The following is a 13,099-nucleotide window of genomic DNA, read 5'->3' on the forward strand; positions in this document are numbered from 1 at the left end:
ATTTTGTGTTGCAACGGCAACCAAAATTTACCAAAACCTCTGTACCCCGACTGTACCTACCTACCTACTCATGACTAAATCGAGGGATATGCTAAGCATATAGGACTAATTTAATTCATTCAGTAACAGGGTCATGCCACGGGTAGATCTAGAACACCATTTCAATCATGTCTAACCCCTCTTTCGAACAGTCGGGCTATGCCGAAAATCACATATCATCACTCGGTATAGTAATTAAGGTAGAGTAGGTACATGGACAAAAGGATCGATAGATATATACCTGGCCCCGGATGGGAGCTCCGTGTGAAATCTGACCCGCTAATAGGTATCAGTTCCATATATTCCAGTACGTAATCCGTTCATTCCGTTGCCGTTGAACGTTTCACAACAGGTGCACATACGCCACCACCTTTAACCTGCCCTATCACCAAATTTTTGGCCTAGGTATGATAATGAACCGTGCGCCGTCCACCGTTCTCTATCGGCTCACATACGCAATATCATATTAATTTCACCTCTTGGCTAACTCTGAACACGGGCACAGCATTGAATCCAAGACCGACTCAAGTTGCGAACCAAAGTGATATGGTTCGCATTGCCACACAGCGTATCATGTTTTCTGTTTTTGTTTTTACAACATAGCATCGTCTGCATAAATAATAATTGTACCCTGCATAGATCTTTGTCGCCGAAAGCATGCCCGGGTGTGCATAACCATGGCTCCGGCTGTTTTGATTCGACCGTCTAAAATGCGAGGTAGATCAGTTCTTTATCCAGAAATAACTAGACCAGTCAGCACTCACTCGGTGTTTCGCTGATCAAAATCACACGTATCTCTACCGTCCTATATGTCACAACGCACAATCGCCGGTTCCCCGGTGGTTGCCAAGGCCATTTCCTTGGAATATTCGGGTTGCACTGAAAGACTCTAATCCTGCACAACTGATTTTCAAACCATGGGGAAAACTCCTGAAGATTTTATTTTGATCGGAGTTCAATTTGAAATCCAGTGAGCAAGTATGTACCTACCTAGAGTGTATACTTTACCGTTGATCAGAGCTTTCAACGGGGCCATGTGTAATCAATCGTAATCGATTTCAATAATTTAACGGGCCAAGTTGTGTAACCTGTTAATGGTGTACTACATGTATGGTGCCCACGCTTAAAGGTAAAAAAAAAGCGGAAAGATAGAACTCTAGTTCAAGAGATGAAGTTTAGTTCTATCTTTGCAGATTTTTGATATCTGTCTGGGTTGAAAAGCCTTAGCAAGTTGAAATGGTGTATTTTTGTATGTAAAATGCGTCAAGACTGAACAAAGTGGAACAGTATTATACCCATTTATACCCACAGAAAAGCATACCTGACTGATCCGTGGCAGTAATGCAGCAGAATGGCTAGAAATGGACCCTCTTATTGGCCCATGAGGCCCTATTGCAGCCACAATTGTTCCACTTCCGTATGCCACCATATCACCTTTAAGAGTGTGCACATAATTATGAGAACTACCAATGGGTATAGCTACACCATGTACCAGAAGGATTAAGTACTAGTAGAGGAATAAGGGAGACTTTTCCCGAGGGAGACCCAATTGCAAGTCTAGCTTGATGATACAAGCTGCGCCCTAAATCGTCAAGTCTTTATATATAACATACAGTAGGGTATGGACCATTCCAAACCTTGGCTGCTGTAGGCCACATGATATAGGTTAGTTGCATATCCATACGTCTAACATCATTATTGCCATCGATCAATTCCGTCACCGCGTACATATATAATGACCGATGACCAGCAAGAAGTAGTGAGTCGAGCGCCGGCCGTGGTTATTATGTTTCCCTCAAATAGATGAGTAGTACATGAAATCACATGTCAACATGACTGATCATGAGCGGATTCTAGGGCTATTTGCAATGGTCCTCTTTTTCCCTGCTCGATCGAGTGATAATGGCGGTGGTAATATATATGGCCACAAAGGTACATACTACATACCAAATTAATAAGAGGGGAGGTAGCCGAGTATAGGTGTCCGAGTATAGCTAGCTACATGTATGTATGTGTCTAGATCTAGATCAACAGAGCCAGTCGACCAATTACAGTACGAAAAAACGGGGTGAAATCAGTACTGTATGACTACGGGATTCAGTGAATAATACAGAATTAAAGCGGCATTACAAAACGAATACCGTATTCTTACTGCATTACTAGCACGTTAACGAAATAACGCAGCGAATCCATAGTCTTTTTTGGTATTGTATCTACTCGAATTCGTTTGAATAGAAAATGTATTAAATATGGGGTAATATGTACACACATGTAGTGTTTGAACTAATTGTATGTACAATGGATTGCATGACTGTATTGGTTGAACCTAGAGTTTAGATTATTGTTTATTACTCTTTCAATAGTAACAATATATTAATTATTACTACGGCTACAAAGGCGATTATGAACGTCCTCAAGCTAGATTTTTTGCTTGATCAAGCACCTAATTAGATTTGTCTTATCAGCGTACCTCATGACACATTAAGTCGGTGCCCATAGTTACATATTTGGGATACTATGACTAGGATAGATCTTACAATATAGTAAGTTGGGGTTAATGATCATAAAATATCACTCGCAGGACATGAGCTTTTTTTTCTTTTTTTTCTTCTTTGCTTAATTCCTTAAGTTCAGCTAGTTATAGTGTCCAGCTTGTTTGTTTGTTTGTTAATTCGTTTATGTACAAGCTCCATGTTTCGTTAGTTCATGTCTTTACGCCACTGCATGTACTACCATTACTATCTGATATTCTTCCAAGCATGTGCCAACTGCAAATACGTCCCTAATATAAACCCAACTTTCTTTGTATCTCCCGGCCCTCCTAATACCTACCATCATTTTCCATAACAAACAAATTACTTGGGCTAGAATCTTCTATTTTTTCACACCCAAGTGAACATAGCCATCTATGATACTCTTGCCATGAACCCCCTCCTTCTGGGTAATACTTTTCGATTTCTTCCCTTTCGTATATCCAGCCGATCCCGGCAAGTCTTTGTAAAAGGTATATAGCCCGCTTTAGTGAGGAAAGGAGACGATAAGGAACCGCAAGGAAGACAGTAATGAGAACGAGAGGAATAGAGAGGGCCCAAAAGACCCAGATGACACGTTTAGTCTCGGCCGTGAAGTTGTTTTCGAGTGATATTCCGTTCATTCCTAGAAAGGATGCCAAAAACGATAAAGGTACGAAAATCTTGAAGCCAGATTAAATGAGTAATTTCTTCAACTTCAAGTAAGTGCCCGGGGAATGCTTACAAACGCTAAATAAGTTAATCTTCCAACTCTCTTCTCTAGTTCAATTCCCCTTATAGAGTGCTCGATGGCTTTCTTGCTCTCAACAATCGTTAATTTCGTTAACACAATACTGTGCGCTTTCTCCGCCCTCATAGAAACATAGTGCATATCTTCACACAGTGATGTAAATTCCTCCAATACGCCGTCCAAATCATTCCCCGCTTTAGGGTCTTGACTTAATGCCTTAATTGTCGGAATTGTTTTTCTTATTATCAGCTGTGCACATTTTTACAACTCGGCACTAACAGAACTCAAGCTTCCCCCGGTTAGATCATGGACGTCGTCTGAGGTTATTCTACCCTCCATTGCCCCAAGAAACGAATGCTCGATTCTGACTAATAAATGTCGCCACATGACAAGAGTGGGCTTTAATATATAAGCCACTAAATATGAGAAGTTTTCGAAAGCGCGGATAGCGTTGAAATCAGAGCTTTTGAAAAAGTCAACTAGCTCTTGTTGGAACGGAGTGCGTTGGCTGTCAGGATCTACCACGGGGTTGTATCTATTGATACCCAGAGACCTATCAAATGCCGCGTCTCCTTCCTTGAATTCTAGGAATGAAGGAAGATTCAGCCGAGAGGTCAATGCAAATGGGCCGCGGAAGGCATGCTCATCGAACAAATATATATCTATGCGCAGGCAACCCCTGGTAAGAATTGGTTCGTAGTTAAATATCAGATCCCCCTACCTGTAGTCAACCCCCGGCTAGGAGGGCTACACGTGAAACATGAGAATCGTCTCTGAAATATCGCGTCCCAATTCAATAGTCCACTAGGCTTCTCAAATACTCGACACACGTTTCTCGTGTCCCGATGTGTTCTCCGGGTTCGGCCTAGCTCCCTATACTCAAACTGGAATCTTCGACTTTCTGGTTTAGTCTCCTCTAGGATATGGAGATGACTGCCCCTTGTTGTCTTCGAAGTATAGCTTATGTGCTCATCCGGTAATAAGTGATCCGCAAAAAAACCAAAATCCATCCCATGCGTATCTCCTAAGACTTCTAGCACAGTTTCTCGAATATCGGTCACCAAGACCACTCTTCTTCCCTGATTAGGCATACCAGCATATCCATTATGCGCAAACGGACTCTTAAGATGCGCTTTTAAATCATCAAGGGTTTCGTAGCTAAAAAGTTTGGTTGACCCATCGGATGCTACCTCTAAGATGGAGACTGGGTTCACAGGATTGTAGGCGGGTGGGTTATATGGAACTCCAGCAAAAATGTGCATCTGATCATAAAGAAACCAATATGCCGGCGATCCACGAATGCGTCGAAGATACGCACGGTATGAACACGGGTCTGTAGCACCAGTAGTGCCCAGCTCGCGCCCCAAGGTATTTATTAAAGTTGATTGTCGAGTCGTTGAGAGTCGGTTGTTCCGCAAGGTACGATCTGGAGATCCTGGGGTAGACATGTTTGATGCTTGCCTAGGGGTATTGATATGTCTTTCTGGAAGGTCGTTGGGCTTTATTTTATTATATACCCACGTTGAACAATTGATCAAATTGGACAGGCAAGATCGTATGGTACCCTTCAGGGATAATCCTTGTGTAACACAACCATGACTTCAGCTTCATAAAACTATCACTCGCTAGGTATTCTAGTAGAAAATGGATACATGACCTCTCAAACCGCGAACATCCAACACCTCAACCCCCCTATGATTTCTACAAGCTATTCCAATAAATTCACTGCACATATTAAGCAATTTCAATACTCTTCTTGACAAAAGCCCAGATTTATTTATTTACCCAGAAGCCCTAGAAGAGAAGAAGAAAAAAGAAAAAAAGTAAAATAAGATTCCCCGAAGCCTTTTTTTTTGTTTCCCAGACGCACATACATACCTAAAGACGGCGACCACGACGACCACCCTTTCTGCGGGTGCTGTCAGAGGGTGTAGGAGTAACATCCTCGATGCGTCCAATCCTCATACCGGCACGAGCAAGGGCACGGAGAGCTGACTGGGCGCCAGGTCCGGGAGTCTTGGTTCCGTTACCTATATCATCCGTAGTTAGTACTCCACATCCATGGTACTGTCGTCGGGAGAGGGGGGTACAAACCTCCGGTAGCACGGATCTTGATGTGAAGGGCTGTGATGCCGACCTCCTTGCAGCGGGCAGCAACATCTTGAGCAGCCAACATAGCAGCGTATGGTGAGGACTCATCACGATCGGCCTTGACCTTCATTCCACCGGTGACACGGACGATGGTTTCCCGACCACTGGAGAGAACGAAAGGATCAACGAAGCGTCAGCCTCTACCCTTTATATATAACTCTCTCATGAATCATGAGAAAGTTTCCAAAAACCCAATTTTTCTCATTTTCATGATAGTTCTATTGTTGGTTTGTTGGTTTGGATTATTCTTGGGGCGAAACACACCTGAGATCGGTCACATGGACGAAGGTATCGTTGAAAGACGCGAAAATGCGAGCAACACCGAAAACGAGTTCACCTAATTCAAACTCAATGTCAGTTCCCCCGCAATCCTTTTCTCTCCCACCATCCTACTCCACCGCGAATAAACCAGGTGCTGATAAGGACCGACCTTCACGGATCTGAGGACCGAGAGAGATGTTCTCCTCCTTGCGCTCAACCTTCTTTCCTTTTGGGGCCATTTTTGGTTATTTAATTTGTCGATTGACGAGAGGTACGGGGATTATAGGTGGATTGGCCGTTTGTGGTGTTGCTTGACGTCTCTATCGTTGGGGATTCGGTAGTGAAGTTACAGAAATTCGCTGGATGTGTGTTCGTCGGGCTTGGCGGTGGGAGGAAACAGCAGTCACAATGGGTAAGGGTAGGCTGGGTTAGCAACTTATCACCTAGGTCCACTGCCTTGTTACCACAAGAAGTAATAGATCTGCATGTATTATGTCCTACATTTAGAATTGGCTCCCAGCAAGTCTCGATACATATTTGGCCTGGCAAAGCTTCACACCGGTGCAATTCTCTGAACTTTAAATTGGTAGCGTTCTTTTAGGCTTTATAAAGTAAATTCGGGTTATCTAATCAATCAAATTCTCCGAACAACCGACTGACGAAGCGATGGCAACTCTCCATATCCCTTCGTTCGTCAGAGCAAAATCGGAGACATATTAGGCCATCACGGTGCGGTGATATTCAATCTAGCTACCTACAGACTGTGGAGACACCTGAAAAAGGTACAGGAGGGGTCACAGAAGGCGACTTTACAGCAAAAGGTTCACGGAATGGGGGTTAGGTTTATTACCGAGTGAAAGTTGACTATTAGCGCCTGGTCGTGCAAACACACGAAGGGATATAAAGTATTAATGCGGATGTAGCAGAAGTAAATTTAAATAGAGTACAGTAGATACATGTATATAAGTAATGCAGCAGCACATCTAAAACAAAAAAAGAAGAAGAAGAAGAAGAAGAAGAACCGACTAATGAACAAACAGCTAAGAAATGACAACAATTATTCGATAATGCTTTCCAATCAGAAAATCTCGCCCTTTCTTCACTGTCAAAGGCTCATAATAGTAACAATACACAGATCCTAATCACCTCTTTCCTTTCTCCTCTTCAATCTCATCTAGTACACCCTGCAGTACTCCTTCTCGCTCCCTCAGATGCTGCTCTACTGCATCGACTTGCATTCTAACCATTTCCAAATCCTCCCTTACGCTCTTTAAATCTGCACCGCCTTTTGCCGAACCTCCACCATCTTCCAAATCCCGAAGAGTTCGTCGTTTATAATCCAGCATCTGCTCAAGTTCCCGTTTCACTAGTGCTGCTTTTGATCCGCTAGATCCATATTTATCTCTGTTTCTTCTTTTTTCCGCCGCAGCTTCCGCTTCCGCGATCTTGGTTTCGAGATCTGCGAGTTCACGTTTAAGACGGACTTCTTCCCAATCTTTGTCCTTTGTAGACGAAAAGTCGGTTCCTATCTCAAAGTTAGTATCCGCTTTATATAGTTAAGTGTTGACGCTCTACCAGAATGCTTAAAGTTCCCTCTCCCACCAACCCCTAATCTTGTAAGATAGCTCTCTCCAAATGCCTCTTTTTTCCCCGAGATTGTGTTCATATCCCTCCTCCCGCTTCCGAGGCCCCGCCCTGTGTCTTTCACCTTATCAAGATCGTAGTTTATCTGGTTTTTCTGGAAGGTTGCTCTCAGAGACGCCGGGACGGTTCGTGGAATCCGGTAACCTTCATGGCGACCATTGAGGATATGCAAGAACACCAACGCCTGATCCTTTCCTATAGATGGTGACGAAGAAGGGTTGACTAAGTTCCAAGCGAAGCGGATATCGGTATCCGGGACGTTTATAGAGTCATAGAGACCGTCCAATGCAGAAACTACGGATGCAATTAGCGAAGTGTGTTACCAAGATAGGAAGCTATATAGTTGTACACTGGATCTGCCCATGGTCGCCTGCATTGGCCAGGTAAATTCCCTCATATTTCGACTTATCCCCAGGTGACATATACCAATCGAAGCCATCTTTGAGCCCTACAGTATCATCCTCGAAGTCTTCCATCCTTTCAAACTGCGGCGGATCATTGGAGAGTGCGTCCGAAGCAGTAACAAGGTGAGCTTTGGATTCTGGGACAAGAAACGCGGGTAGCTTTGTAGGCACCGCTTTCAATTCCTACACGCGCCATTAGCTCCCCCCTATACCTCTCAAAGCTTCCTCGTAGCTCTGCCGGGATTTTTTTTTTTTTATTTTTTTTTGGGGGGGGGCTCAGGAGAGAACACACCCCATTAACGAGATCGAAAATCAACCTCATCGCAACACAAAATTCCTCGAAGTCGAGGTCTCCGTCTTTATCAACATCAGCGAGATCCCAGATTTTAGCAAGCTGGTCCTCGTTTAAGCCGGAATTCTTGAGCATGCCATAGGCTTGGTCGCCGGTGATTCGCTTTCCATCGCGGGAGTGCGCGCTAAAAATCTCCCAGTATTTTCCGATATCGGCTTCGGAGATAGGTTTGGAGGCCATCGTGTGTGTTGGTGCTGTGTAGCTGCGGGAGTGAGTGTTGTAGGGAGCTTGTGTGTACCTGGAGGGGGGGTGCAGTACATAGGTCTTGGAAACCTGGAAGGGCCAGGGTCTCAGACCCAGACGGCGGAAAGGCGTCGTTGTCAGCAGTCAGCCTCCATCAGTTTGACCTATTTACGAATACACAACCCAATACTCGAAATCTAGATACATATAGTTTTAGTTGGTTCGGGCATTTATAACTTCTGAACAAATAAAAACCTTTTACCTACCTATGCACAATCATCTGGACCTAGCTTAAATCCTAAGTACATATTGTAGGCACATGTATTTTTACAAAGCTGATTCATGCAACTAGTTCAGACTACATGTACCTACATGTAACCCCACCACAAGTGAACCCCGCAATCTCTTATTTTACTTCCTCCCAAAAATCACAATTATCGAAAATGACCAAACCAATCATTAGGCATGCTGTCGCTTCAGGTGAGTTACTCAAGCCGCACAAGAAATACAGAAAATTCCTTAAGCCAACAAACATTAGACGTCCCTCTTATCCTTGAGTTCATCAATGAACTTGCAATCTACGAGAAAGAGCCCGATGCAGTACTTGCTACTGTTGAAACACTCACCGATACCTTAGGGTTCAGGGAAGGATCTAAAGCTTATGCAAAGACATTTTTAATCTTTGAAGGGGAGAAGCCAGCTGGAATGGCTCTGTAAGTTTAATGTAGGCTATAAACTTTAGTAATCTCTTCTAATAAATTAGTAGATACTTCAATAACTATAGCACATGGCGTGCTAAGCCCGGTATCTACCTCGAAGATCTATTCGTCCGCCCCGATTTCCGTGGCCGTGGATACGGCACTGCACTTCTTGCAGCCCTTGCGCAGGAAGTAATAGAGATTAATGGAGCGAGGTTAGAATGGAGTGTTTTGAAATGTTAGTACTCCTTGTACCATTTGTGCCAAGCCTAGTTAACACAAGAGCGTGATAGGGAACACCCCATCAATTAAATTCTATGAGGGTATTGGTGCAGAGAATATGGGGAAAGAATGGCAGGTTATGAGATTGGCTGATGATACTCTGGTAGCTATGGCTAAGAGTGGCCCAGAGGTTGAGAGACGCTAGGGAGTGTATATGTTCACCAGATCTCACTCGAATCAGGAAACACCTATTCCACCCAAAGCATGATATTTTACCTTAACTGCCCTCGATTGAATTATATGAGTGCAAATCCTAACCACCTTCCTGTAGAGCGAATAAAGTGAAGATAAAATATCCTTTCCCCGATTGATTGCAAATGTAAATCTTATTGCTTTATAAACCAAAACCGGGAGATATTGAGTACATGTAGCATTACTCCTGTTATGTCTAAAGTTATTTGTTTTCGATGCATTATCTTGATTGTAAGCACCCATCGTCAATTACTTAGGGCCCGTTCGGACAACCTTAGATTATTTCTTCGGATTATTGGACAGACTGGATTATCAGGTAGCGGAAATGATAATCATAATACTCATAATAAGTGGATAATCTACATGTCCGGATAACGTTAGCTCTCAGGATATCTGTGTTGTGTGGGAATAATTACATGTACCTCCGAAGGTGATTGTTTTCTTAGCAGATTATTGGGATAATCAGGAGTTCCGAATGTTGGATTATTCAATTGCACGAACAGCATAGATTATTGTGATAATCCAAAAGTCGATAATCCGTCAGATTATTGGGTTGTCCGAACGGGCCCTTATTGTATCATTCACCATTTTCATCTCCATGAAATTCTCTAAAGAACATTTCTCGGTCGTGTACATAAATATTGTAGCTATGTACAATAAGAAAACATGGAAATAGTATCCTTCGTTCTCACCTCATTCCCATCCAATTTGCCCCACAAAATACAACTAATTCCACCCTGAAAAGAACGCAGGCCAAGAAGAAAGGAATGAATGCTTTGATGTATACATGTACATAGAAAGAAATGGAAACATTAATAACTTGTTCGAAGATCCCGTGGTAAAAGAATTCCTGTAAAAATCAAGGGTTATTCAGCACAAAATTATAAAGATGCAAAACGAAAATTCCGAAACAATGACATTGGACGCCTAATGCACCACACTCCTCCGAAAGAAAAAGAAGAAATAACATTCGCGCACCTGGGCTAGTTTCCGTGAAGAGAAGATGATCAAGTAATCCTCTCAAACACCAAGGTAAAAAAAGGATCGACTGGACGGAAGATAGCTGTGATAAGTAATAATCAATGACGCCTATGAAGGTCCTCAAACGACAATGATGTCCGCAATATTCTCCCATGAACAGCAGTCAAATAAAGATCCAGTATTGTTTATACTTCGCAAGGATTAATCCCTTGACAAGGACAAGCTTTCATCAACCTTTCTTAGAAAGCTGCTAACCCTAGCTGTGTCTACTTCTCCTGGATCGCTTTCTACAGCTTGTACGAGACCTTCGAGTAGCGAGTCAACCCTGTCCTCATCCACCCCTGTACACAGAGAAACAACCCTTCGAAATTTATCCTCCAGCTCAGTGCTTCGATCATGCAATTTACTAGCAACATCCTTAAGCATATCTTCGTTTGCCCTATAGGCTCGGGCCCGAGCCCGAAGGGCTGATGCCGATGGCAGAGACTGTAGGTATTCCCTTTGTTGCTGACTCATGTTCCTAACATCCGTAACAGGTGCCAAAAATTCAGGTAGTATTTTAAAAGGGGCGTCAGGATCCATTGACTCTCCATTCATGCTTCGAGAAGTGCCATTGACGGCTCCGAGTTTCTCCTTGAACCGGGAGTCTTCTTCTTCGATTGCGCGTCGTAGATTCTGACAATGTTGTCGAAGTTCAGCATGCTGTCGACTTCGTTGGCGGAGTTGATTCATGTTTTCACGTTCTTTACCTAACTTTAAGGTGACCTCTCTCAACTGGTTCAGGGTTGCCATGACCTGCTCTTGCTTCGCCTCAATCTCGCCCTGAAAGTCTTTTTCGAGGCCAGCAATGGCATCTTTTATCACTAGAGGGGAAAGTCACCGTGTTAGAGTGACCGCATGGAAAGCCAGTGGGATTTAAGGAACTTACGATTCACTATGTCCTGCCGTTTTTGTACAACAACAGGCGGTGCAATCCAGGTTTGCTCCCTCCTGCTTGGGACAGGAGCAGGCTCTCCACCGACACCAAAATCGATAGGTCTTAGTCCTGCCCTATTCGGTATACTAGAATCCGCACCAATCTCTAGCAATTGCTGTATAATGCTCTTATTCCCTATCCGAGCAGCGATATTCAACGCCGTATCCCCACTTTTATCTTGTGCATTCACAATCTCCCCAATAAACCTTGTCAGACTCATCACCTTTGGCCCACCTGTACGACTCGTGGACGAGGCACCATGCTTGGCCACAAACTCTAGCAAACAATGGAGGTAGTATCTGCTATCTGCACTCCTTCCCTTCATACCGGATTTTACAGCAATATGGTGCAAGATAGTCCGACCATTATTATCGACAATAGGAATGGTGGGATATAAGAGGTTGAGGAGCTGGGGAAAGGAAAACTGATCGAAATTGTTGGTCACAAAACACCCGCGAACTAGCGCTGATTCGCCACTATGATTGACTCTATATATCGAAGCACCCTTTGCTATCAAGGCCCGAATAAGAGGTACACGTGCCAGAGATGCCGCCCAATGAATTGCAGCGCCTCCTGTTGAATCAAGGGGAATATCGATTTGTTCTGGGGTGAGCGTATCCAGTTGGGCCAGCACAGACGAATCGGTCTCGGGGTTAATGAAAAGATTCATCAATGTCTGCCGGGCATGTTCGGCATCTGGTATATGATCTGCTATTACAGGTTGTACAGGCCTTTGAGGAGTGTCAATTTGCGGTTGGAAAAAATGGGTAGATACTTCATTGAGTGGGGTAGAAGGCCGGGCTCGTTTTCGTGGAGGTTCTTGCGAATCTCGTTCAGGGACAGTCAAAATTTGAGAACAATAAGTAGAATCAGGCTGAACCTGAGATACAAAACTTGTCTCTGTCGGCAAACTTGGTGGCCAAGATTCTTGACCTTGTGATTCCTGTGGGCGAACAGTACCCTGAGATGCCTGCGATGACATAACGGAATTCTGAGAATTTGCTGTCCGAGTCTCTTGCGAATCCATTCGTGAGGTGGATTTACTGAGGGCACTAAAGGCATTGGAAACGGTGGATGATATAGGGGTGAATAAGGGGCCCGTGTGTCCATTTGTCTGGCTCAGACTGGTATTATACATTCGCTTCCGCTTTGCAGCCATGGCTTGCTCTTTTGTGGGGGTCGAATCGGCACCACTGGCAGCTAGAACATCCAGGTCAAGTAAGGGGGCAAGTAACTCCTCTACTCCATATGAGCGGCAGAATTCCCGACCTCGTTCAAAATCAACCCTATTATATGAGTCAGCGAGTGCTATCGTGTGATTGGAGTAAATTATTTTAATACCATGTCCCTTGATATTTCCCATACCCGCCTTGGACCTTCTCATGTTGACCGTTGAGAATTTCTTTTTCCAGAACCTTTGTTCGTTTCCCTTTTTCTACGCCAGCCACTTTGAGAATTTGGGTTGCATTCAACCACGAGTCATGACGGCGTCGCATCACTGCAACATTATTTACTGGCATTTCAAATACCGCAACACCAGAATAGGTGGCCTATGGTTTAACCGAACTATTAGCCATACGTTCCTTAACATTATCTCATAAAATCGAGAGGTAGACTTACAGTAAAAATTGTAGGTTTTGAGTCATCCATATGGGCAGAAAGCGGGGGTGGAGGA

The 13,099-nt window shown here is 43.8% G+C and overlaps 5 protein-coding genes across 5 annotated transcripts; 1 reads left to right on the top strand and 4 right to left on the bottom strand.

The window, feature by feature from the left end:
• Nucleotides 1-2,860: 2,860 nt before the first annotated feature.
• On the bottom strand, nt 2,861-4,748 carry LAJ45_00364 (uncharacterized protein; the record flags this gene model as incomplete). Its single annotated transcript, XM_046109965.1, has 4 exons — nt 2,861-3,232; nt 3,295-3,516; nt 3,580-3,962; nt 4,022-4,748. The coding sequence occupies 4 exons, from the start codon at nt 4,746-4,748 to the stop codon at nt 2,861-2,863; spliced, it is 1,704 nt and encodes a 567-aa protein (XP_045976658.1).
• A 430-nt stretch (nt 4,749-5,178) lies between these two features.
• LAJ45_00365 (uncharacterized protein) lies at nt 5,179-5,951 on the bottom strand (the record flags this gene model as incomplete). The annotated part of the gene is made up of 4 exons (XM_046109966.1): nt 5,179-5,330; nt 5,395-5,555; nt 5,716-5,788; nt 5,882-5,951. 4 exons carry the CDS (start codon nt 5,949-5,951, stop codon nt 5,179-5,181), a joined length of 456 nt encoding a protein of 151 aa, XP_045976659.1.
• Nucleotides 5,952-6,854: 903 nt separating this feature from the next.
• LAJ45_00366 (uncharacterized protein) lies at nt 6,855-8,292 on the bottom strand (the record flags this gene model as incomplete). The annotated part of the gene is made up of 4 exons (XM_046109967.1): nt 6,855-7,237; nt 7,288-7,650; nt 7,706-7,943; nt 8,053-8,292. The coding sequence occupies 4 exons, from the start codon at nt 8,290-8,292 to the stop codon at nt 6,855-6,857; spliced, it is 1,224 nt and encodes a 407-aa protein (XP_045976660.1).
• Nucleotides 8,293-8,738: 446 nt separating this feature from the next.
• Nucleotides 8,739-9,420, top strand: LAJ45_00367 (uncharacterized protein; the record flags this gene model as incomplete). Its single annotated transcript, XM_046109968.1, has 4 exons — nt 8,739-8,775; nt 8,834-9,008; nt 9,062-9,231; nt 9,287-9,420. 4 exons carry the CDS (start codon nt 8,739-8,741, stop codon nt 9,418-9,420), a joined length of 516 nt encoding a protein of 171 aa, XP_045976661.1.
• Nucleotides 9,421-10,735: 1,315 nt separating this feature from the next.
• LAJ45_00368 (uncharacterized protein) lies at nt 10,736-13,074 on the bottom strand (the record flags this gene model as incomplete). Its single annotated transcript, XM_046109969.1, has 5 exons — nt 10,736-10,753; nt 10,809-11,311; nt 11,377-12,710; nt 12,766-12,974; nt 13,045-13,074. The coding sequence occupies 5 exons, from the start codon at nt 13,072-13,074 to the stop codon at nt 10,736-10,738; spliced, it is 2,094 nt and encodes a 697-aa protein (XP_045976662.1).
• Nucleotides 13,075-13,099: the final 25 nt, after the last annotated feature.

Source organism: Morchella importuna (genome assembly GCF_003444635.1).
Source record: "Morchella importuna strain M04M26 chromosome Unknown Morimp01GS001, whole genome shotgun sequence".
Lineage (NCBI taxonomy): Eukaryota > Fungi > Ascomycota > Pezizomycetes > Pezizales > Morchellaceae > Morchella > Morchella importuna.